This window comes from Lycium ferocissimum, chromosome 8, assembly GCF_029784015.1.
Source record: "Lycium ferocissimum isolate CSIRO_LF1 chromosome 8, AGI_CSIRO_Lferr_CH_V1, whole genome shotgun sequence".
NCBI classification, from domain to species: Eukaryota; Viridiplantae; Streptophyta; class Magnoliopsida; order Solanales; family Solanaceae; genus Lycium; species Lycium ferocissimum.
Genome location: NC_081349.1, coordinates 3,808,733 through 3,832,890, shown reverse-complemented (window position 1 = coordinate 3,832,890; position 24,158 = coordinate 3,808,733). Strand labels below are relative to the sequence as shown.

Below are 24,158 nucleotides of genomic sequence, written 5' to 3'. Positions count from 1 at the left end.
ACAATGGGAATAACAGTCCCTATTTATACTTAAGGCTAGGGGTGCACGTTCCATGAATCGTGCCCCTACCCATAATGAGCTTTAAATACATAGTGATAATAAGCAATGAATAGGATCATTAAACCTATTTTACACCATATAAGTAACGCTTGATCCAGCCCAAAACGGTAGACCATTAGGCTCTCTTCCGGAGCTGCTCTAACGACCTATCGGGCCAGCGCTACCTCCGGTACAATGGTGTTGCCACCGGTGGTAACCATGCTGACTTACCTCTGACTTATCTCTTATGCCATGTGTCTTTATTGCGTTGATCCAGATGTACCACACGTATTTTGCCCAATATATATATATATATATATATATATATATATATATATATATATATATATATATATATATATATATATATATATATTTATAGACACATTATCATTGAGTCTAGGATCTATCGGAAACAACTTACCCCCACAAAGATAGAGATAAGGTCTACCTACATCCTAATCTTCTTAGACCCCACTTGTGGATTTACATTGAGTGTGTTGTTGTTGTATTTATAGACACAAAATTATCTATTGGATGTTGTAAGTCACAATTTCGAAAACTTTTTATTTTTCCTTAAACTTTTTTTTTTTTCCGCTTAAACTTAATATTCAGTCATATACCTGAAAATATTGAATTGGGCCAGCGGGAGTATTAATATACATTTGCAAGTGACTGACCACCATCTATTTTACCCGTGGGGAAAAAGAAAAGAAAAAAAGAAGCAACATCATCCCTCACAAGCTTCCAAACAAAGAGAATTAATGGAAAGTAAGATTTGCAGGTATTATTCTGGTTGTCCATTGATTTTTTGTCGAGGATAAAAAGAGCACGTATAGTACTACGTTGGAATTATAGACTTTTTATCTTCTGGCCTTTGGGGCTAGCTAGTCAATGGGTATCTCTATCCTTATCTCTCTTGATTCCATCTCCATAATACCAAAAAAACATGCCCAAAACTGCTAAAGCAGATCTCTTCTCCCTTGCAGACTTTAAGAAAAAAGAAAAGAAGAAGATTAATACTCCTGTATTCCATGGCTTACATTAAAGAGTCTACTTTCAACAACATCAACTACTTCTTCTCTCTTCTTTCTAATACTAATCCAGATAATCAGTTTGTTAGCAATTGGTTTTGGGGAATTTCAATATGACCATGGTTAATCCTTCTCAGAACCTCTCTAAACAGCTTTTTCATAGTTATGGTTTTGGTAGTTACCAAAATTTTGTTCATATGAGCCGACTAGAAGAAGAAGAAGGAGGGTATGAGTGTAATTATCCTCATCAACTCCAAGAAGAAGTTTGTTTAGGATCTGATCTTGCACTTGTTAAACCTCCAGATTGTTCAATGGCTGAAGATGAATCAAGAACAGAAAGTATTAACGAAGAAGTACACTCAGCCAGCTCCAAGTATAATAATAATAATAACAACGTTCAAGAACCAGAAAAGGAAGAAGAAGGGTGGCTTCAGCTAAGTATTGGTGGTGGCAGTAGCAGCCATCATGAGAAGAAACCGCCAGGCGGCAGATTAGGGTTGGTAGAACTTGATCTATTACCACCAGGACCTGCAGGTGGTACTAGCAGTACTAGTAGTTATGAACAAGGAAATAAAACCTTATTAGCCGGCGCCGCCCCACATATATTATTTCCTCATCAATATCAGGTACCTGAATTTCGAACGGCTCCGCCTCCTCCTCCGCCACCGTATACAACTAGTACATCTTTATTCTTGCAACAACAACAATATCCTGGAATTACTGGAACTAGTTGTGGAATGTTCCCACAAGAGATTAACTGGGGGTTTAGGCCTATGTCTGCTTCATCTTCTTATAATCAGCCTATAGCAGGAGGCTCACAGTTTAGTGCTCGACCATTTCCAGTTCTTCATGCGGGAATAGGAGTATCGGGACCCAGTATTGATTTCAGGGTCATTGATCCTCCTAGGAGACCACATTCTGGGATATGGTTTTCCCTACAAGCATCCTTAAACCAGTAAGCAAAACGACAATGTTATTAATGCTTAATTGTTTCTTCTCATTTCCTTTGCTTTTTTTTTTTCTGCATTTTTTCTTCTGCTTAGGTTTAGCATCAAATTTATCATAATTTATAAAGTACTCAACTGTTTTACGATGCAGAGAGAAACAGCCATTTTTACATCAGATATCCAAGAGCTACCTCAGAATCAAGTAAGCTTCTATCTACTTCGACTACTTTTCTTTCTTTTCAACTTTTCTCGTTCTTATTTTCAACTTCTAAGTTTCATAAAATTTTCAAGTTAGTTGATTAATATGTTCTCCCTGTGTTTAACTTCCTGTTTATTTCTTTCAGAGATGGGAGAATGACAATACGATTAGTCTTGAAATATTTGGTGAATAAGCTCCAACTGGAAAACGAATCAGAGGTATTTACTTAGCCTTCTCTTTTTCTAGTTTGAAATAATAGTTCTGTTATTAGCTAGCGTAAAAGCTTCATATTCACCTGGAATATCTTAAACGGAAGGATTCGAAGAAATTAAGACCAAAGTGTTTGAACCATTAATTATTACAAGGTTTGTGTCCGAAACATGAAAGGAACAGCAAAGCTAAATGCTTTCTTTTGGGGAGTAATATTTATAAATTGAGACATCACTTCATAATTAGGTGGGCAGTATATTTCTAGTTCTGGGCAGCCATATTCGGTCTTCTCCTTTTGTATTATTAGCTTAATCCCTTAACTTATTGATCTTGAACAGCATGCTCAAAACCTATCGTGTGGATTGTTATTCTTTTGTCTAATTAAGGAAATGCATTATTTCGAAAAATGGGGTCTTTAGCTCCATGCTTTTAAGTTATTTATTGTTATTCTATCGAGGAATGATTTAGGTGTAGGGCTGAAGCAAGAAATGTAAAATTAGAAAGCTACATACCACCATATGATCAACCCGCAAAAACCACTATATATACAAACTGTTCTTCCCTTTTCCATTTACTTGGGTGAGGGTGATAGTAACGTCTTAATCTTTGCTGGAACGACCCCATTTGTTGCTCATCCATATTATATTTTCTTAGATATCTTTAAGTTGAGAAAGTAATTCTTGGAAACCTAAGTAGCACATAGTCAAGGATAAGGATTTTTAGTAAGAATCTAGTAGCAGGTTATCCTTCTGTTAGAATCAAGAACTCGTCGCTTGCTTACATATATATTTTTGAATTTTAGGTTTGAAGAGTGCTGGAGACATAATTAAGTTAAATAAAAGCATACTCTCGCTAACAGTTTAAGTTGTTAATTAGATTAAATAGCAAGAAAATGGAGCTAACGTTAGTTATTCATCATCGTTAGCTTCCTTCCAAAGAAAAACATAAAGACTAAGAAACAAGGTATATAGCCAGATTACCCTCAAACGAAGAATTGGCTCATTAGGGAATAGAAAATTCTTGAATTCAAATGGTACATGTATGTTAGATATTGTTAGTTAGAGATGAGGTTCATCCTATAGAGTTCCATCGCTACTAGAAGATCTTGTAACTTCTATTTAAATTATAGAGGACTCCTCTTCTTTGGTATAAGAAATACGATTCTTTTGCTGAGTTCACAGTTCTCCACAATTCATTTTCGTCCATGGCTATAAACTATATACATAATCCTGTTTTCTGTTGTTCTCTGATTGGTTATCCTTCCTAATTAACACATTGGAAGTTTCAAATGAACCTTTCCTTCTTCTTTCTTTTCCTCGTTAGTCCAAAATAATCGAAAACTTTAAATCTTAACACTTCCGCAAAATTTGCAGAAACTGTTAGTGATAGAGAAGGGCTTCATCTTCTTCTTATCTCTAAGTGAAGATCAAAAGTAGAGAAATTTAAGTATCCGTTTGAAAATCTGGAAAGGTTAATGTGAAAGAATCTGAATATCAATCCAAAATAATAAGGTAATGAGTGGAGTGGCCCAAGATATAATAGATCTCTTTGCGAATCCTTACATAACTTTTAGGAGAGTTGTTTTAGATTAGCAGGCTTTATAGTCATGCTATGAGGTTTGTAAAGCTCTATTTGGTGATTAATGGAAAAGTTGGTTACCAAACAAAACAAGAGAAGCGAGGAAGGGTGACTTGCCACTAGCTATATCATGTCAAGGGGGAAAAAGAATTTTGTTGTAGATGTATGTGGGTGAAATTGGCTAATGGAGAGGATTATATATAAAGACTCATGTAGCTTACTTCAATTAGTTTTGGATTGAGGCGTACTTGTTTTCGAGCCGAGGAAGTAGCCACTAACGTTACATTAGGGTAGACTATCTACATCACACCGCTAGATGCTTTGAACCGGGCTGCCCCTGAAGATGTATGTTTTTCATCTATTTGTAATCAGTCAATTTGGCATGCTGAGGAGGATTTACTTTGACCATTGCTTAATTTATTATCTACATAAAACTTCTCCTAATTAATCATTTAACAGAAAAAGTAAAAAAAAAAATCTCATTTGGCATGTCATTTGGTATTAGGAACATGAAATCTCCAGTTGTTATTTATCGTTAGCTGCCTTTTTTAACTTGCAAAAGAATTTCCAAAGATATTTTGTGAACGAGGATATAATTCTTTCTGTCTGCTTCTTTGACCTTAATTGGTGATTTGCATGCATGTAGACCGAACAAACTCTTCCAATCAAACAATTGTTCCTCTTCAACATTTCTCTAAATGATATTAGTATTAATACAACTTATTCATACTAATTTGAAAATAATATTTGCCAACAACCTTTTACGCTTACGAAGAGATACACAAGTGCCTCTTGTTGTAAATTTGTCCAAGATGCTTTCCTATAATAAGTTTTTTTTTTTTTTTTCCTTACCTACCGGAAACAACTGTTATTAGGGTTTTCTTGAGCACATAGTAAGCCAATAATCCCAAACTCTATAATTAATCTGAGGGTTGTTAGATGGCATGACATACAACATTCTGTTCCTTTATTTATTTTTATTTTTTTTAATTTAGACAAAAGAACATTCTGTTTCTAACTAAACATTCCTATTGTTTGGGTAGGAATTACTATTTAATGCATTCACGAGGTCAACTCCTCTACACCCGGCTAATGTGAAACCATATGGTTTTATTAATGTGTCCTTAATTACATTTCATATCCTGAAGAGAAGAATATTCAAATAATACCTTTCTTTAGTTCAAATAAATCACCTATATATCTGCATCCACAAGAAAAAATTATAAAAGCAATCATGTGTTTTTGGTCTCTCGTTGACGAGATAAAACAAATGATTTTTTATGAAGGAAAATGAGAAATTTATGGTCTACGTGTTACTCAACCAGACATATTTCTGGTCTGAATTATGTAATAGAGGCCGGCATAGAAGAATATAAGTTGTATTTATTCTACTTAAATATTGCTTCTTAAGTCATTTCTTAATTGTTACCGTGTAATCCTAATCTAGTTGACTTGAGTCTTGTTGTTAAATAGACATGGCTATCATGTCTATGCACCCAAGCTTCTAAAAACCCTACTGACCATACATGTCATGCAACTAAGTAACCAATCATTGAAGTTTTAAGTGGTAGGAAATAAGATATATATTCATATAACAATATGAATGATAGTTTATACTGTTTCATCTTCTGCCTTCTTCCGTTGCGTAATAAGCTCCCTTCTCCATCAACCTAATTTGCCCTTTTCAGATTGGTTAGGCCTAATACCCATTTGGGACCATCGATATGATGTACATAATTAAGTATATCATGAACTGGACCTAATTAAATCATCATATATGGCTCATCGATATATAGATGTTCATGTGTACAAGTCAGACTTCTGGTCTTGTTTACATAGTATACGGCTATGCGTGAGAGACCTAGGATTTAACAACTTTACATATATAGATAAACATGCTACTAGATCATATTCACTATAAGAAAAACAGGAATTAGATACGATTTTTTGCTAATATGTAGCTTAATAGCTTGTAGCTAATAAAAAAATTCAATAATTCGTCACCAAATAAATAACTGATTTCGTTGTTTAGTGACGACAGAATTCATCAGTCGCCAATTATTATTATGTTTTTCTCTTTTCTGGGTAGTGATAATAGATCATAGTATGGATTTGCTAGCTTTTCGGCTGTAAATTTACTTTCATACCAGGCATTATACATGCAGGCACACACATATGATATATGTCGCAATCATTAGGCACAAGGTACGTACGTGAGAAAATAGAGATATTGTGAATTAGAAAGATAAGAAATTAGGATAACAGTCGTAGGGCAATGATCAATGGGTTAAAGCAAAAGATGGCCATAGAAATCAAGGTGGGTAGCTTCTTTTCTTTCCCCTTTTACTACAGTGTTTAAGTAGAAGTTGATAATGATTTTGTTTGAGTGCAAATGTGCAATGGTGCGTTTGACTTTTAAGAGAAGGGAAAAGAACATGTTCTACTTGGATTATCTTGTTTGGTATGCTAGTTGACAAAAATCCCAACATGACACGACATAAATGCATTTTGCATATAAAAAACATAGAAATAATCAGGAAAAAGTTTGATATTAACAAGACATGGGAATCATATCGTAGGGCCATGAAGAACACACGTGGACCCTGTGTTTTCTCAATATATATATTACACTAGTAATAACTCCCATTTGCATGCCCCTATTATATACTCATATGAGTTTCGTCATGCTTTCGCTAGTTTTAAGTCAGCTTTCCCATGGCGGATTGTAGGGTCTCCCTTCCTCTCTATTAATCATTTATTATTTCTTTTTTGTAAGTGCTGCACTATGATAGAATTGAAAATATCCTATCATATCTCATCTACGACCTACCTTTTTCTTCATTAAGAAAATATAACCTAGGGCCCCTTTAATTTCTTCTACGTCGAGGAAATAAGCAACGCATGAGTCATTGATAATATACAGGCCGAATCATTTTTTAACCTTTCCGAAGTGACAACACTAGAAGAGAGTATATACACAAGTAGTTTAAAAGATTAACATAGGCTGAATACCTACGACCCTCTTAATTACTCCATGTAGTTGATTTTTCTATAATTCAAGTGATTTCAAATGACGTTTGGCGCATGAGAGTGTAAAATAACAGCCGTATCATATTCTGATGTGTTAAAAAATATAAAATTACATTTCCTCTTATACTAAGCCATTCCAACGGCTATTTCCTTACCTTCTTCCATATATCTTCTCTATTCATCCATTAAAATACAGTCTAATTTTCTTTCTTTTACCATTTTTCTACTGAGGGAGTACCGATTATAGAAAAGTCAAGTACACAGGGGCAATTAGGACCAGTAATGATTATAACAAAACAAAATAAAAAAAAATAAAAAAAATAAACCCTCAAATACAAGGGGTAATTAAGACCGGACATAATTTAAGATGAATTTGAATAAAGCACGCGAAATTTAGGGGGAAAGAGAGGGAGGGTGGTGGAGGGGTGGGTGTTTAGGTATTTATATATATATATATATATATATATATATATATATATATCTGCTTTAAGGATGTAGCTGTCAACTAGAATGATAAATTTAATTTTGGTTTTTTTTTTTTTTTTTTTTTTTTTTAAAAAAAGCAGTTATGCTTTGGGAAGATAAAGGCATGAAGGACGGCCACTTCATGATCCATGAAGAAATATTGACTTTTTTTTTTTCTTTTTTAAATTAAGCCACTCACCATGTCAGTGACCGAAGGGTGTTGGGGGTTCGGCATAACCCAACCATGTGTATTCCCATCTGCGCAGCAAAAAGGATTGGAGGAGGACATGGACCTTACCTCCTTCATGCATGAAATTGGGACACCTAATCTGTTAGCAAAAGTACATGACAGGGGTTATTTCTACTACTGCCCCTCATGTATAGCAAAATAAGAAGTTCATTCAACTTACAAAGAATATTGACCTTCATTTTACACACACACACAATGTGTGTATAGACACATACATACATATATGACATAGGAGTGCCTATTTTTGTTTTCTTTGTGTTTATTGTGTGTATCTATTTTCCTTTTCTTTCTTTCTTTTTCTGATTAAATTATTCTGTTATGAAGAAAAGAGAACAAACGAAAATAACGTGAACGTGACGTGCATGAAACGGGTAATATATAGAATTTGTATCATGTACATAGCCCATGTAGAGTTAGGTATTTGATTTTGATAACTATAATAATAGAAAAATATAAATAATGCTGATTCCTCGCCGTACTTTTTGGATCCATCCCTTTAAAAAAAAATTATTTTGTCATACCTTTTTTTTTTAATATAAAATCTCAAATATGGGAAGTCTTTTCTTGATAATCAGGGAGTATTTATTTTTAGAGATCAAGTCCAAGCTATAATCATTTAGGCTTAGGAGAAAAGTCTAATAAGTGGGTCCCAGAATATAATTAAAGTTGGGGCAGTTTCAATCGTGGGACGGATTGGCTGCACCAGCCCCGACCTTATTGGTCGGTTTCATGGCTCAACCCTTTTTCTCTCTTTTCATTTATCTTCTACTAGGGGTAATTTATTAGCTTCTGCTAAGGCAAAACATGATTGGGAAAAAGAAAACGAAAGAGAGAATGTATGGAATAAAGCCGTCGCTATTTGACCTGCACATTGGGAAATAAACTACTCCTTCCGTTCTAAAAAAATTATCTTAGTTTAATTTGACACGAAGTTTAAGAAATAAAGGAAATTTTTTGAAATGTATGATCCAAAATAAATCTTAGATATTTGTGTGGTTGTAAATTATCTCATAAAGTTAAATTATTTCTAACTATCAAAATGTGTCAATCTTTTTTGAGACAAACTAATAAAAAAAGTAAAACAATCCTTTTGGAAACGGAGGGGGTATATGAATTGGTTAAATAACACATACGCTTGTTACAAACAGTAGTCCCATCTTAAATCAATAAGTACGCATATAGTCTTTCGCTAGTAGTGCTTTTGTACTTTTCTTCCTCGTTTGATAAATGCCTGTCAGAAGTAGCAAAATCAACTGTGGATGGGGATGAGTCTCGCTTATTGATTTATTGTTCGTTAACTCTATGGTGATACTTAACCAAGGTTGAAAAAAAAAAATAGCTTAGCAACTTTGATACAACGAAGTAAAAGTTGAGTAATTATCCATGGTATCACCCCTTGATTATGGTTACTAACATAGTCTGAGCTTTGCCAACCGGTAATGAAGCTCATTTGTGTGTATGTAATAAGTTGTGCTTGTATTTAACTCAAAATTATTTCAATTCACTAATAGAACTTGGTAATGTTTGATGCATGTATAACGTTGGTGGTGATGGTGGTAACTTCAGATAGAGATAACATGTAGAGGGCAACAGCTACATTCTTTCTTGACGTTGCAGCATGTAAGAGATCATATATGGAGTACTACTGGGGACACTCTCACTTTGCTTCCTCCACAATCCTCAAGCACTACAGCTTCTAATCATATCATGGTATTACATTATGGTAGAAGTGCTGCTTAAACTAACTACAATCATTCCACTTCATTTTGATCACTGTATTAACTTATTACCCACCCTTCTGTTTATTTCCTTTTCCTCCTTTCACTTTTGCTAGTGCTTATTTATCCTTGCCTTTCTTTTTCACCAACGGATTTGATTTTCCTACTTTTTTTTCTTTAAGGGGTCGGGTTTCTTCTCTAATTTGATGAAGAAAACATAGTTTGGAAACAGTTTATCCCGAAACGCTGTTTACAAAGTTTTGGGGCTTACAGAGCTTTTACAAAGTTTTGGGGCTTACAGAGCTTACTGCTTAACCTGAATTGTAATATTTAACTGAAACAGAATGCTGAGCTACGTTGCTTTTTTTTTTTTTTTTTTTTTTTTTTTTTTAACTTTATTTACAAATTCTAATTGGTCTTTCGTATATTTGCCTTGTACGGTCTTCCCACCCAGGATTTAATCTTGTTTTATGTTGTTGATAGAATTCCCAGATCAGAATTGTCGCAAGTTTAGCGTTTGACCATAGATGAATTTATATGCCCTGTGCCCATCTATCACCCATGAGTTCAAATCAACTCCGTCGGTGAAGATGAAAGCATTTTCTCCTAGACGAAACAGATCGGATGCTAAGATGAACTATCCACCATGTTAGTGACTAAACCATTAACTGTTTCATCAAAGAAAAACCTTCACTCGACTATCAGAGACTTCAAAGCAGATTCCCTCCCCACAGCAGTCTCCTGAGAGAAGAGGGGGGGGGGGGGGGGGTTGACTTTTCTGGTACAGCCTCTGCAGAATTGGGCAAAACACACACACACACAGACAGATACTTAAAGAGAAAGAAGTTATAACGAAGTCCAAATAATAAGATCAAGAAAGCTGCAGCTATTGAGAGCTCGAATGAACAACAGATGCTAAGAGCTCCTAGAAATATGAAACAGGCGAAAAAAAAAAAAAAAAAAACGAGACAAAGCACAAGTGCAAGTTCTCCAGCCCAAATAAGCAGTCAAATCCAAGACTAGTATATAAGCAAAATTATACGTGCTAAAAGCAATATGAAAACGGTTGCATCTTCTTGCAAAATGCGGGTCAGGGATATCCTAGGCATTTCTTCGTTTTTTTTTTTTTTGAGACTTGTAACAGTTAATCTATATATCCATAGGTGTACTACATCAAAATATGTAGTCCCCCTCCAAAAGGTTACATTTACAGCATTGATCTCTACAGTTTTCTATTCTTACAAGAGATCTAACACATCAAAAATATCTTCTCGTCCGATCTAAAATTTCCTGTTTACACCAAAAATAAAAAAAGAGCTAGGCGCTCATCTTTAACTTCGTAAATTGTTACGCTTGTTCTCAAAACATCTCTCGGTTCCTCTCTTTCCAAACAGTCCACCAGATACATGATGGGACAATCTTCCATCTCTCCTCTTTTCTTGTTACATTCCCATCCCTGTTCCCTGCGATTTTAACACTCCTTCTATGCTCCCAGTGCTTCACCCATCTAATCTTCCTCAAAGTTGATAAACATCCTCCACAAATGGTCTGTCCATTTGCAAAGGCAAGAAAAGATGACCGATTGTCTCATTATGATCCCCACACAAAAACATCTCGAACATAAGTGAAAACCTCTTTTGTTCGAGGGTTTTCGAGTCAACCTTTAACACTCGCCTTTTGCCAACAATGTTAAAAAACAAAATCACTTTATAAGGTACTTTTGTCTTTCATATCATCTTCCATGGCCATCCTTCTTCTTGCAAACTTGATACATCTAGGTCTTTGTATGTTGAGTTTACAGTAAAAATTCCTTTGCCATCCTTCTTCCATTCCAAAGTATCCCTTTCCCCTGTTAAGTTGATGAATGCTGCCATTGTACTGTGGAATTCTGCTACCATCTCCATTTCCCAATCATTCAAGTGTCTTCTCGAGATCCGTATCCCACCCTTGTCCGATCTAAATCTCGATGGCATGTCGCTTTTGGCTAAGAACGAACAAGGCAGAATTTCACCTTTTATGTGTCACCCAACCATATATCATTCCAAAAGGATACCTTTAAACCATTACCAACTTTACATCTAATTCTTGCAAGCATTATTGGCCATGATTCCTGATTGCCCTCCACATGGTGCATCCATATGGAGTATTCACCATGTTTGTCATCCACTTGTCCTCCAAACCATATTTAGCAAAAGAATGACTTCCTTCCATAGCATGTTTTCTCTCTCGTAGCAAATTTCCATAGCCATTTCATCATCAAACTTTGGTTTTGCAATTTCAAATCTTTGATACCCAATCCCCCCGTCTTCTCGCTTTTCAGCCGCCCCTCCCACTTGACTAAATGAAATTTCTTCTTATCTTCATTGCCCTCCCACGAAAAAGTTCCTTCTAAGTATCAATTCTCTTGATTACATTGACAGTATTGGGAATATGGACATCATGTAAGATGGTAAGGCGTCTAGCACACTATTGACCATTGTCAATCTTCCCCCAAGAGAAAATATTGGCTTTTCCAAATTGTCGGCTTTCTCACATTTTTCTAGTACTCCATTCCATATTCCTTTTGACTTGCTCTTGGCTCCCAAAGGCATGCCCAAATATGTAGTTGGAAGCTCCCCTACTTTACCTCCTAATTTCTCTTGCCAAGCTCTCCACCTCGCAACCTCATTAATTGGATAAATGAAGCTTTTACCCCATTAATGTGTAATCTGAAACTCGCTTCAAAGATGATGAAGATAGTTCTTAGATTAAAATGTTCTCTTCCACCGCTTCACAAAAGACAAGATTATCATCTGCATATTGCGGATGAGTGATCTCCAAGTTTCTGCACCCACCGAAATCCCCTTATCCACCATTCACCTTAGTTGTATCGAAACATATTGCTCATGCCCTCCATTGCCAGGATAAATAAGAAAGGGACAAAGGATCACCCCGTCTCAATCCCCTTTGAGAAGGAAAAAAACAAGGAGTTCTGTTGACCAACACCGAGAACTTAACAGCTAATGCAATGTTTTATCCATTTGATCCATCTAGTTCCAAACCCCATTCTCTCCAACATATTGATTAGAAAGCTCCATTCGCATGATCATATGCTTTTTGAATGTCTAGCTCGTATAGAATACCGTGTTTCTTACTCCCCTCTCGTTCTAGACCCACACACTCATTAGCGATAAAACCGCATCCATGATCCGTCTTCCTTTAATAAAAGCCATTTGTCACTCGTCCACCGCCTTATGTATTACCTTTTTCAACCTCTCTCGCCGTAGTTTAGCAATGATCTTATAGACTCCCAATCAAGCTAATAGTTTCGAAATCATCGAGCTCTATACCTAGCTTTCTTTGAATCAAAGCCACAAAAGTGGCATTCAAACTTTTTTCAAAATAACCTTCAAAGTAAAAGTTCGTATAGCACACAAGCTCTATCCCTATGATATCCCAACACCGATTGAAAAAAGCCATAGAGTATCCATCGTGACCTCGGAGCTTTGTCCCTCGCACATGCCACCGATGGAGTCCAAAGATCTCTTGAGGTTCAAAGGGCCATAAAGAGTTGCATTATCTTCGATCCAACCTAGGACAATTCCTCATATTAAATTGTGGTCTCCGCTTTCCTCTAAATACGGCTTCTCGTATATGACACAATTTCTTCCTTCACTTCTCCAAAGATCCTCCAAAATTATCCATTTACTCTTAACTTGTCTATAGTGTTTGCCCCTTCTCGTGTGCATTTGCCGCTCTCGCGAAAGAAACTTGTGTTTCGTCCCCTCTTTCAACCAAGTTGCCTTGATCTCTGTCTCAGGGGGCCTCTTCATGCCTAGCAATGTCTTCAAATTCCATGGTTAGGGCCGCTAGTTTATCTCCTCCTCTTTCGTGGTTCTATGATCTTGTATCTCTTCCAGCTTCGGAAGTCGAGCCAATACCACTTGTTTCTCGCATTCCCAAATTCCTTGTCGTTTTACTCCACTCTTTCAATTTTCCTTTTAAAGCTTTCAACTTTGCTACCAAAGATAAAGTCCGCTTTCCACCGTAATTGAAGGATTCCCACCATGTCTTCACTCTCTCATTAAAACCCTCCGTCTTTAGCCACCGCTCTCAAATTTAAAATAAGAATTGGTTTTCTCCCATTCTCCACTTTCAAGTAACAAAGGTGAATGGTCGATGTCACCCTATGTATTACGGATCGCCGATGTTCCTAAAGCTAGCATCCCATTCTTCGATATCGTGAATCTATCAATTCTTGCCGCAATATTGTGTCCGTCTCCTTTCTTCCAAGTAAACTTCCTCTCCGTCGGGGACAAGTCCACCATTTCCATGTCTTCAATGAAATCGAAAAAAATCGGTCATTGCCTTGTTGATTCTTCTCAGCTTCTTCTTTTCGTACGGATATCTAATCGTGTTAAAGTCACCACAAAGGACCCGTGGCTCCGGAATAAGACTCCTTGCCGCACCTACTTCCCCCCAAGTTTCCTCCCTTTCCATTCTATCATTTGGAGCATAAACTCCGGGCCATGTTCCAACCGAAACCTTGACTCCTTCCGGTGAAACTACAAGAAACAGATACATGCCCTCACCACCGATCACCCTTCCCAATCCTTTTGTCCCACATAATTACTATCCCTCCTCTTGTCCCACTAGCTTCTAATTGAACATAATTGACCCACTCGCTCCCCCAAACTTCTCTCACTATATCGTGATATCCCCTTCCACTTTTGTTTCTGGAAACACACCACATCCGTTCCGGTAAGTAAAATATTTTTTATCATACTCTTTTTTTACTACATTAGGACCCCTAACATTCAAGACACTATACTCAACTTCATTGATCTTTTATTGCTAGATATCCCCCCCTACTTCTAGTACCATTACTCATGAATTTAGTATCTAATTCTAGCCCCTTCAATTCATTCATCCCTTCCTTTTGGTGATTGACCTTCCCCACTATTCTCTTGCTTGTTGCTATCTATCTTCATGAATAACTCTTTGGCTTTCTCTTCACACCCTTTAAAGCTAGCACCAAACTCGTGCTAAGTCCGATTATATCTCGTTGAATCCATTCCGGAGTTATTGATGTTGGAATGGTTGCTTCTTCCGGTAATTGAACTTTCGGAGGGGTAACATCTTCATTTATCTCTTTCCGTATCTAGTTCTTGCATCCGTATTTGTAGATGTAGGCCTCTGTGGTTCCTCTTCTTCTTCATTCTTTGCCGGTTCTTCTTCTTCGATGAATTTCCCATGAACCGTTCAATTTGATTATGTTGAGTCTCCTTTCTCCATCAATTGTTCCCGGTTCGAACATATTCGGGTTATTAGTCTTGACAGTTAGCCTCGTATTTCTATACTAACCATGTCCTCTACATGGGCTTCGTGAATTGACTTATGAATTACTACAACAAAAGGGTTAATAATTCGGCCCAATTGCTCTATTCTATTAATCGGGCCCAAATGCTTTATTCTTTTAATTGAGCACGCAACCGCCTCCATTAGCCCTTTCCCTCTTGTTTCCGGCCCACTTGTCCAATTCAAATTTTCCTTCTCCCGAGGTCCCCACGGGTTCCCTTATTTCTCGCCGACTTCGATAAGACCCTAGTCTTTTATTAACCATTGGACAAAAGGTCTCCTTATTTCTCGCCGACTTCATAAGACCCTAGTCCTTTATTAACTATCGGACAAAAGGTTTCTTCCTCTCTCCTCCTTTCCTTTGCTACGACTTCCACCGAAACTTCACACCATATCGGAATAGTGTAGGTATATTCTTCATTGGACACCTCCACCTCTCTCGGAATCGCTTCATCTCCACGCCACTTTGATTCGAGCCCAAAGGTGTAGACGGTTCTTGAGTGAAGTCTCCTCCTCATTTTCTAAAAACTCTCCGCATTGATCTCCAATTTGTTTGAAGATTTCTTGTGACCATAGGCATAATGGAAACCCTAGAAGTCCGATCCACACCCAATCCCTTTTAATTTACGGCCAAGAACTCCGTAGTTGGTTTCCACCATTCGAGTGCCAAATCGCATCTTCTTCCAGTGTCCATTCTCCCATGACGTGCTACGCTTTCTTTCCTTGACGGGAGCTCAAAGAAAATAGCCATCATTCATGGCATGGACATTTATACCAAAAACGCGCTTCTTCCAAGTGTTGCATGCCCATCTTCTTACATCATTTAGAGTGGCTATCTCTTGTGTTGGACTCAAACTTCCCAACTACACATCCGCCACAAGTCTATCTCGAGATTGAAGTCCCCCGAGATTTTTATATTGTCTTTCGTGCTTCGAACTTGTGCCTTTTTCGTGGCCTCGTCACCCATCTATTGCTTTGCGCAGCCCTTTCGAAGGTTTTATCCAAATTTTAGTTGTAGGTTCTCCGCGGCTTCGTGTTTGTTCTCGTTCATATGTAAACTTTGCTATTTTGTGAGCTATATTCCCCCATCCTCCATTGAATGTAGTCTCCGGTGTAATAATAATGATTTGCTCGCCCTTGTAATGCTATGAAACCGATGTATCTGCCACTCATTGTGTTTTAGAGTGCACAAAAATTTCGAGAAGTGATCCTTCAAATTCCATCTTCTAACCACCTTCCCCCGTACTTTGGATGCTTCAATAACATACGCCTACTATCCACTTTAAAACTTTAATGCTAACTTTGACTCGTCTCATTAAATTCTGCTTTGCCGCGTTCGACCCATTCGTACCACGATTCTTGCACCATATTTGCATTTAGTAATATCATAGGACTTAAAACGGCATTGTAGAATATACTATTTTCCTTTAGAGAAAAGGATCCGGCCATAGTAGCTCGAAAGGACCCCAAATGGAAACTAAAAACTCGAAATTAGACTACCGACTCGTAGACCTCGAAAGTCGTGGTTCGGGAGCATTTTTTCTCTTCATTTTGTTATTTCTTCGTTTTAAAAGGACTAACTAAAGATGAGGAAGAGCAACATTGATGGGAGGCACTCAAGCTTGACTATATGATTGGTAGGAAAGATTTAGACCCTTCTCTTTTCTTAAACTGGTACTTAAAAGATTGAGACTTTAGCATACACATATGTTAGCCAATTGAGAGAAGTTCTACAAAAAAGCCAATCTAGTATTCAGCAGTCTATATAACACAAAAAAGGAAGAGGTACAGAGATACAATCATAATCCTGTAACAACCAAACCACTGAAATGAAACTTGTAATATATTGCTTAGCACTATTATGTCTTCTGATTATGTAAATCAGGGCATGCCAACTGGAACTAAGAGAGCCGGCACAAACAATCAATCTTGAACTACAGTAGTTAATTAGATTATGTAAGGCCACCAAAACACTGATGGTCATAAGAAGAAAGTCGCCTAAGTAAAAGGGAACTCCCATAAAAGAGACCTATCATAAATCCTTGCAAGTGTTTGTTATGATCAGATGAATGGCGTTAATAATAGTCATACAAAAACCATGATTATCTATCCCCAGGAGACTCACTGCCATAAAATCAGCAGAGAATTCAATCGCCAATACTGATATCAGAACAGGAAAGTGACCTTAGCACTTCCGACTGATTCACACCAAGCAATCAGAAAAAATATACATTTTGATTTCATCGTCAGCTCTGCCTCATTATAGAGTCAGCTTGTCACTAAACATCAACCAGGAGAAGAAATAGTTAAAATCAGCAATTACTCTCAATAAGAGAAATTGAGATATCACTTTACTGGCAAGGGCCTTTACTAGCAACGTTGGAGACACCTTGTGCCATGGGGTGTTGTCAGACACTGTTTCACTGAAAATTTAATATTATATACTATATATTTAGATATTTTTTTTAAAAAGACGCATACACCATAAACAAGGACTTATTATCCAAGAGCCTGCATACATCACAGGTGACTAGTATATTCTTTTTGTCTTGGGGCTCTGGTGTGCAACATTAACCTAGTTAATTACCCACTTCATGACAAATCAAGTCAAGGAGAAGCATGATTATGACTTTCCTTCCCTAGTTAATTACCCACTTCATGACAAATCAATTCGAGGAAAAACATACTTTTCTTCCCTAGTTAATTACCTACTTCATGACATTGCTTGGCACAAATCCAGTGTAATGAATCACTAGCCTTACAGAAAAGATTCAGTAAGAATAACAATTCTTCATCTTTATTTTTTACAATTGTGGTGTCCTGTCCAACTTACGCACACCTCGACTAATTCCACAAAGTACTAGCTATCTCCCACCAGCACGGCAAAGGTACCGACTAACCTTGTGCACCAAGGTTTCGACATCTGCGGAAAAAGATCACCTACTGTTTTTGCCACTGTTGGATTTGAACCTGTAACCTCAGGGTTCTCAACCCACTTCATTGATAACTCACACCCTTGTGTACACAATATCAATTCTTCACTTTGCAAACCAAGAGAATAAGATATACACCAGATGTCTCACACTATAAGTGCCTAGGAAAGAACATCTTACTTCCTCAACTCAATTTATATGACTTGTTTGAAATAATAGTACAAGAAAAAAGATCTTTTCCTTTATAAGGTAAAGTAAGTACAAGAAAAAAGATCTTAAATAGTCGACATGCTAGAACAATCGTACAAACATCACACCACTGTTTAAATGAATTTAAATACGAGATAATGCATAAATAACAACCTCAACTTATTCCGAATTTTTAACTGCACACCTAAACATTGCGGGGCCCTGACCCGTTAATCCTTATAAGACTTTTTTGAAGTGGAATAAGTTCCCTCTTTCCACAAGATAAACATATTTTGTGTTAAGTGGTGACATACATGTTGTTGTACTTACCACTGAACTTTTTTCACCTGTTTTCCCTCTTGCTCTTTCTTTCCCTACTATCCTCTCTTCCTCCACCATTCCACACCCTTACCACTCCTCCACCTGTCACAATTTACTAATATCTTCAGTGGTGAAGCTAACCCAAATCCTACACCACCATTAATTGCCTATTCACTTCAATTGGATTTATCCCAAGGACATTCACTAGGAAACAATACTTTTGACACCCCAAATATCGCCACTGGATTCTGATTACATGTACTTCACCCATGCTTAAACAATTACTGTGTTAATCGCTTGAAGACACCTATTATCACTACCCAAGAAATCTACCTCAATTTTACAGCAAAGATTTGACCACAGGTCAATGCTTCGGGCTGATGTTGCTCGGATCGTGTTTATGAGTGAAATGGGGTTGCGAGTGTATTATTTTTGTGGGTTTTCTTGAGAGAGAAAGTGATAAGTGTCGTGAAGAATGGACCGGTATGTGTTTGATATATATTCTGTGAAGCTGACAGAGGCTACGCGGTTGGAAAGATGGAAGTCACAGGCTTTTTTTTTTTGGAGAGAGAGGGTGGTTATGGTAAGATTTTCAGAGAAGGGCCCGGCTTTGAAGGTCTTTGGTGTTGTCTAGGTATTAAAGGAGATGGTTCAAGGGTAATGCTCTGTGTTTTTGGAGAAGTTAGGTATTGCGTATCTCGAGAAGAAGCAGTCCCATTTAAGACTGCCAGGGCAATATCATGGAAAGGACCTGTTGCTCTAGACCTTAAAGAAGAATAAATGGATACACTATTGATCACTGTTCCGTACCAAAATATCTTTGCAAATTCAAGAGTTATGCTCTACCGGTATATTACCATATAAAAACTAGTACAGCTCTGGGTAGAGAACGTCACCACTCTCTATATCGCCAAAGCCCTGATGCTTAATCATAGAAGACTCACTAACTGAAAATACTGAAGCACACAAAGAATCTCTCAATAACTAAAATAAATTCTGCCATAGCCCTCCTACAAGTAGCTGTCGAAATGGGAAATAAATGGTTGATCTTTGTGCACGTGATGCACCAAGTTCCTGGGTGTAATATCTCGGTTTCAAGCCTGTTTTGGCAAGGACCCAAAATGTCTTTGCTTTTCCTCCCGACAACAATTAAACCCCTCCCCTGCAAACACCAACCAACTTTAACTTTCTCTACTTATAAGGGCATAACTGCAATACAATCTTCAATCCATCAACAATCATGCCTAATCCCATGCACCTGGAATTAGTCGAGGTGCACGCAAGCTGGCCTGAACACCACGGTCATAAAAATAAAAGGAATATATATATATATATATATCAAAATTCCGGATAATCCCATTTGAGAATAAACATTTCTAGATTTGGGTATCAACTTAAAGGGGACTAGTGCCTACATTAGTTGAGCTCTCGTGAGGTGAGTTAAGAATATAGATTAATTCATATGGTGTTTTGGTGCCAAAACTAGTCGCACCAAATCTAGTTTACCTTCCTGGCAAAATAAACTCACTATCCCCTGTCACAACATACCTTGTGGCTCCCATCCTAGGTACCCCCCCTCATCCTTCTTTAGTAAATCTTTGCATTGTAATTTAGCCTATGACTTTAATTTTATCAAAATAAGTTATACCAATTTCTAACCAAACTGGACCTTTATTCATACACCAACCCGTCGCTAATCCAATAGTCACACACAAAATAAGCATTATCAGACTTCATCAATGATTCCCTCACAAACAACCAAATGCCTAAAGGACAAGCGAAAAGGATAAGACCATAAGTGAAAACTTAACATCCAAGCGACTGCATATACAGTTCTCAGTCTCTGAGAATATATGAGATCAGCAAGCTAATATCAGCTACATATCAAACCGAGAAAGAAAAGATATTGCCAGAAAAGTGAGCCATGTCAGTCAACTTTTGAAGTTGGAAATAAGACTACATCTCATTCATAGCAGCAAAAAGAAATCTACTATTCTCATGGTTCAGATAGCCCCCCACCCCCACCCACCCCAACATCCTCCATTCCAAAAAGGGGAAGAAACGGAGAACACATGAAAAACACACACTATGTCCAAAAATAGTGAAATTAGCAAAAGATTATATGTAGGCTAGGAAACATCAGACTTCGATTGCCTGAAAATAAACAAATGAAAGCAGAACGAAGAGACTAGAAAACAAAACACTGACTGACTGGTGCAACCACTTGCAAGCGAAAATGGCAAATTTGAGGTCAGGAGAGAAATTTTTAGCCATGTAGGTGCAACCATGGCTAGTTAGGGAAGATCGGAAGATAAAAAAGCATTTGTCTCACCAAAAAGCCTTTATCAACAATCTGTGACAAAGCTGGGAAAGTTAGATACGAAGTTAGGAAGATCGGAAGATAAAAAAGCATTTGTCTCACCTAAAAGCCTTTATCAACAATCTGTGACAAAGCTGGGAAAGTTAGATACGAAGTTAGTACCTCCCTTTAGAAGGATGTTTTCAAAGACGTCTGTCAGAAATATCATATATATTCCACATACTGAATATCTCTCTTTCCAAGCTAACTACCTGTGTGTTTTTCAGCTGAATGAAATTTGTGTCAGAATACAAGATATAAAGCATTTTTTTTTGTGATCAGAAATTTGTAAATTTCATTAGTTAACCAGCAAAAAGAGAATGCTGGAAGCAGTTACGACCAAAAGAGAATGTCAACAAGCAAAATATAAAGATCTTCCCTCTATTAACTGAATGAGACAAGGCGAACAACGACCATAAAAGGGGTACACAAATATTTCACAACACAAACATCATTAAGTGTGAGGGAGCCTCTTATTTACGAGTTATATCTACTTTTCTACAGGAGACAAATTAGAGTCTCTCGAGAAGAAGGCTAAAGTTTCAAAGGGGATTCTCGATAAGATCGTCAACCTAGAAGATGTAAGTTTATTACAACGAAATTTCTTATAGCATATTTAGAAGCTAATAAAGCATGGACTATCTGAACTATGCTTTGGTGAACGACTTAACTGAAGTCTAAGATATGTGCTCTTATTTCATGTACTTCTCTAGAAGGTCATTCTTTGTTTCATCAAATGATTCACCATTTTCTTATATAGTCAAATAACTCACCATTTGTTGTTCACAGTGTAATTAAAATTTCCAACTACATTAAGGAAGATTTTTCGTTCTATACAAGTTAATATAAGAGAAGATCCCTTTTTGATAACGAATACAAAGGATCTTATTGCGGAAAGTGGAACTAAATACTGGTAAAAACGAAGGTTAGAGAGGACACCTTGCAGCTAAAGTGCTATAGACGTATAGAAGGTTAGAGAGGACATCTTGCAGCTAAAGTGCTATAGATGTATATAGTCTAACCATATGGCACACAAATTAATAATCCAGAACATACCAGATTCGGAAGGTAATTTCCTTTATTTACATCTTACTTCATCAAAAAAAAAAAAAAAAAAGGTAATTTCCTTTATTTCTTTTAATTAAATACGGGTGGTATTGATTCCAAGTACTGACTTCTTTCAAACTTATATATCTTAATACTTCATTTAGACACATTAGAAAGTACTTCTCATGTCATTCTCATTTGTATATCGACGAGTACATTTCACAATAACTAATATACTAAAGGCAATAGAAGAAAAAAATCTAGCTGCAAAACTAATACCCCTTGGAAATGTAATTATCCATGTAAAGCGGCAAAAAGGAAAGTCAGTAGAAAATAAAAGCTAAACATACATTCAAAAAACCATTAAATGCTAAACTCACGAAAACCCTTTTCGCAGCTTCAGTATGGCACTAAACATTTTTCGCCTGGAACCAACAGCATTAATCCCCATATCCTTAAGATCCTCTAAAGTCAACATAGGCAAAACCTCATCATCAACCTCATGTATCTCGAAAACAGGAGCATATCTCCCTAACCCCAAACCAATCAACCAATCCCTTACTCCAATACTTTTATCCCCAGAATTCATTTCGTTATGAACTCCACCATTGTTAAGGTCATCTCTACTCTCGGAAACTCTAGTCCTAATTCCTCTCCTATCCCAATACTGAAGCCCCATATGTTCCATAGAGTTAACTGGACTGTGCTCCTTCACTGGGCTTTCAGACCCCTCAGGCTCGAATTCCCTAAACTCTTCGTTATCGTTGTTATCGAAAAAGTTGTCTTCTCCTCCATTAGGCGTCTCAAACTTAGCTGACGTGGAGGAATGCCAATTTGTCCTCACTCTCTTGGTGGGTTTTCTTGATTTGGACTTGCGATTTCCCAAATCAAGATTGTAATTGCTGTTGTCCTCGTCATAATTATTATCGGTGGCACCACCGTTAACGAGGTTAGTTAAAGGGCGGGTTTTAGAAGTTTTAGCAGCGAGAGTGGGATCCTTGTGATAACGCCAGGTTTTGGTGGGGGCACGACGGAAGTGAGTTTCAGAAGGTGAGTCACCGATCTCGCCTAATCGAACACTAGGTCGGCGTTGGCGTTTAGGAGCCAAACTGGGGTTGCTGTTGTTGTTATTAAGGTTGTTGTTGTTGGTTGGAGGGTTATTATCGGATGGGGGAGGTGGTGGTGGAGCTATAGATGTTGTCGGGGTGGTGGTTGTCGTTGTAGTGGCAACGGAAGGGAGAGCAACGGCGGTGATGGAGGCGTCAGGCGGCTGTAGTTCGGCCATGGAAGAAAGCGGAGAGTGAAGGAGCGTGAGATAAGGCAAGCGAAACGACACGAATCAGGTGTAACGCGGTTGCAGTTTCAGTAGTCCGATTGACAGGCAAAACCTCGAACACACGTAAGCCGTTTGTTTTTATCAACTTTTATAAAATGCATCTATCTCAATACATATTACTCCACTATATATTGCCTTCGTTTCAATTTGTTTGTTTAGTTTCGACTGGGCACCAAGTTTAAGAAAGTAAATAAGATTTTTGAATTTGTAGAACTAATATATCCTCTAATTTTTTAATCTTAAACATGTCATGTGAAAAGTTAGAATTAAAAGATTATCAAAAAAGGAAAGAAGCATTCTTTTTTAAACTGCAAAAAAAAAAAAAGTAAGACAATAAATTAAAAGAGAGGGAGTAGATCTATTTGGACCGCGGTAATAGATAGTGATGATGGTTTGTCCGGTAAAAAGAGTGAAAGTGATGGTTGACACGAATAACGTTGGTGGTAATTATGTAATTATTGTGATGATGGATGCAGTTGTTGATTGCGGCTTAATATGATGATTGACAGTGATAGTGGTTATTGATATTTAATAAGCAACTGTGATGGTAATAATGTCACAACCCAACCAGAGAGTCATGTCGGGCACCTGGAGCTAACCCACCGAGCACCTCCGAACATACATTTCATAACCATTTCTAGGTGGACCACAAAGACGAATTTGGTTTATCATAATCTGTAGTGGCATATATCATAAGATAAAGACACATCGCTATATAACCATCAGTAACTATATCCATAAACATAGGCCAACAAGGCTACCAAAATATAATACAACAATATGAACTGATGACGATACGGGATTTCTAGCTACACATATCTGTCTACGAGCCTCTATGTATAATACAGGAATCCGTGAAGACGGGGCAGGACTCCGCCATGCCCAAGTTGTCACGACCCAACCCCGTAGGCCGCGACTAGTGCCCGAACTGGGCACCCGTACACCCCCCATTAAGCAGAAATGGTATACGAATAGCTTATACAATATACAAATAACATATACGTACAGAAAGGTGAAGCGTCGCCTCAAATCTGTCACAAATACATATATATCGCTGTCACAAATGCAGCAGATAATATCACACATAAGCCGGTAAGGCTATGTGTGATATCAAACTGACCATATTAAGCGTCGCCTCAACTTTTTAAATTTTTCAAACCCATCCG

General features: G+C 37.3%; 2 protein-coding genes across 2 annotated transcripts; one reads left to right on the top strand and one right to left on the bottom strand.

Moving 5' to 3' along the window:
- Window positions 1–746: 746 nt before the first annotated feature.
- Window positions 747–9,742, top strand: LOC132066575 (protein LAX PANICLE 2-like). Its single transcript, XM_059459866.1, has 4 exons — window positions 747–2,028; window positions 2,172–2,222; window positions 2,365–2,437; window positions 9,319–9,742. Exons 1-4 carry the CDS (start codon window positions 1,187–1,189, stop codon window positions 9,490–9,492), a joined length of 1,140 nt encoding a protein of 379 aa, XP_059315849.1. The 5' UTR covers window positions 747–1,186; the 3' UTR covers window positions 9,493–9,742.
- Window positions 9,743–21,917: 12,175 nt separating this feature from the next.
- LOC132067138 (uncharacterized) lies at window positions 21,918–23,093 on the bottom strand. Its single transcript, XM_059460276.1, has one exon. It carries the CDS (start codon window positions 22,939–22,941, stop codon window positions 22,033–22,035), a length of 909 nt encoding a protein of 302 aa, XP_059316259.1. The 5' UTR covers window positions 22,942–23,093; the 3' UTR covers window positions 21,918–22,032.
- Window positions 23,094–24,158: the final 1,065 nt, after the last annotated feature.

Bases quoted from the DNA above. Each gene is read 5' to 3' on its own strand.
- LOC132066575 (XM_059459866.1), top strand. From the start codon at position 1,187: ATGACCATGGTTAATCCTTCTCAGAACCTCTCTAAACAGCTTTTTCAT. The intron at 2,029-2,171 runs GTAAGCAAAACG...TTTACGATGCAG, and splicing joins CTACAAGCATCCTTAAACCA to AGAGAAACAGCCATTTTTAC. The intron at 2,223-2,364 runs GTAAGCTTCTAT...TATTTCTTTCAG, and splicing joins AAGAGCTACCTCAGAATCAA to AGATGGGAGAATGACAATAC.
- LOC132067138 (XM_059460276.1), bottom strand. From the start codon at position 22,941: ATGGCCGAACTACAGCCGCCTGACGCCTCCATCACCGCCGTTGCTCTC.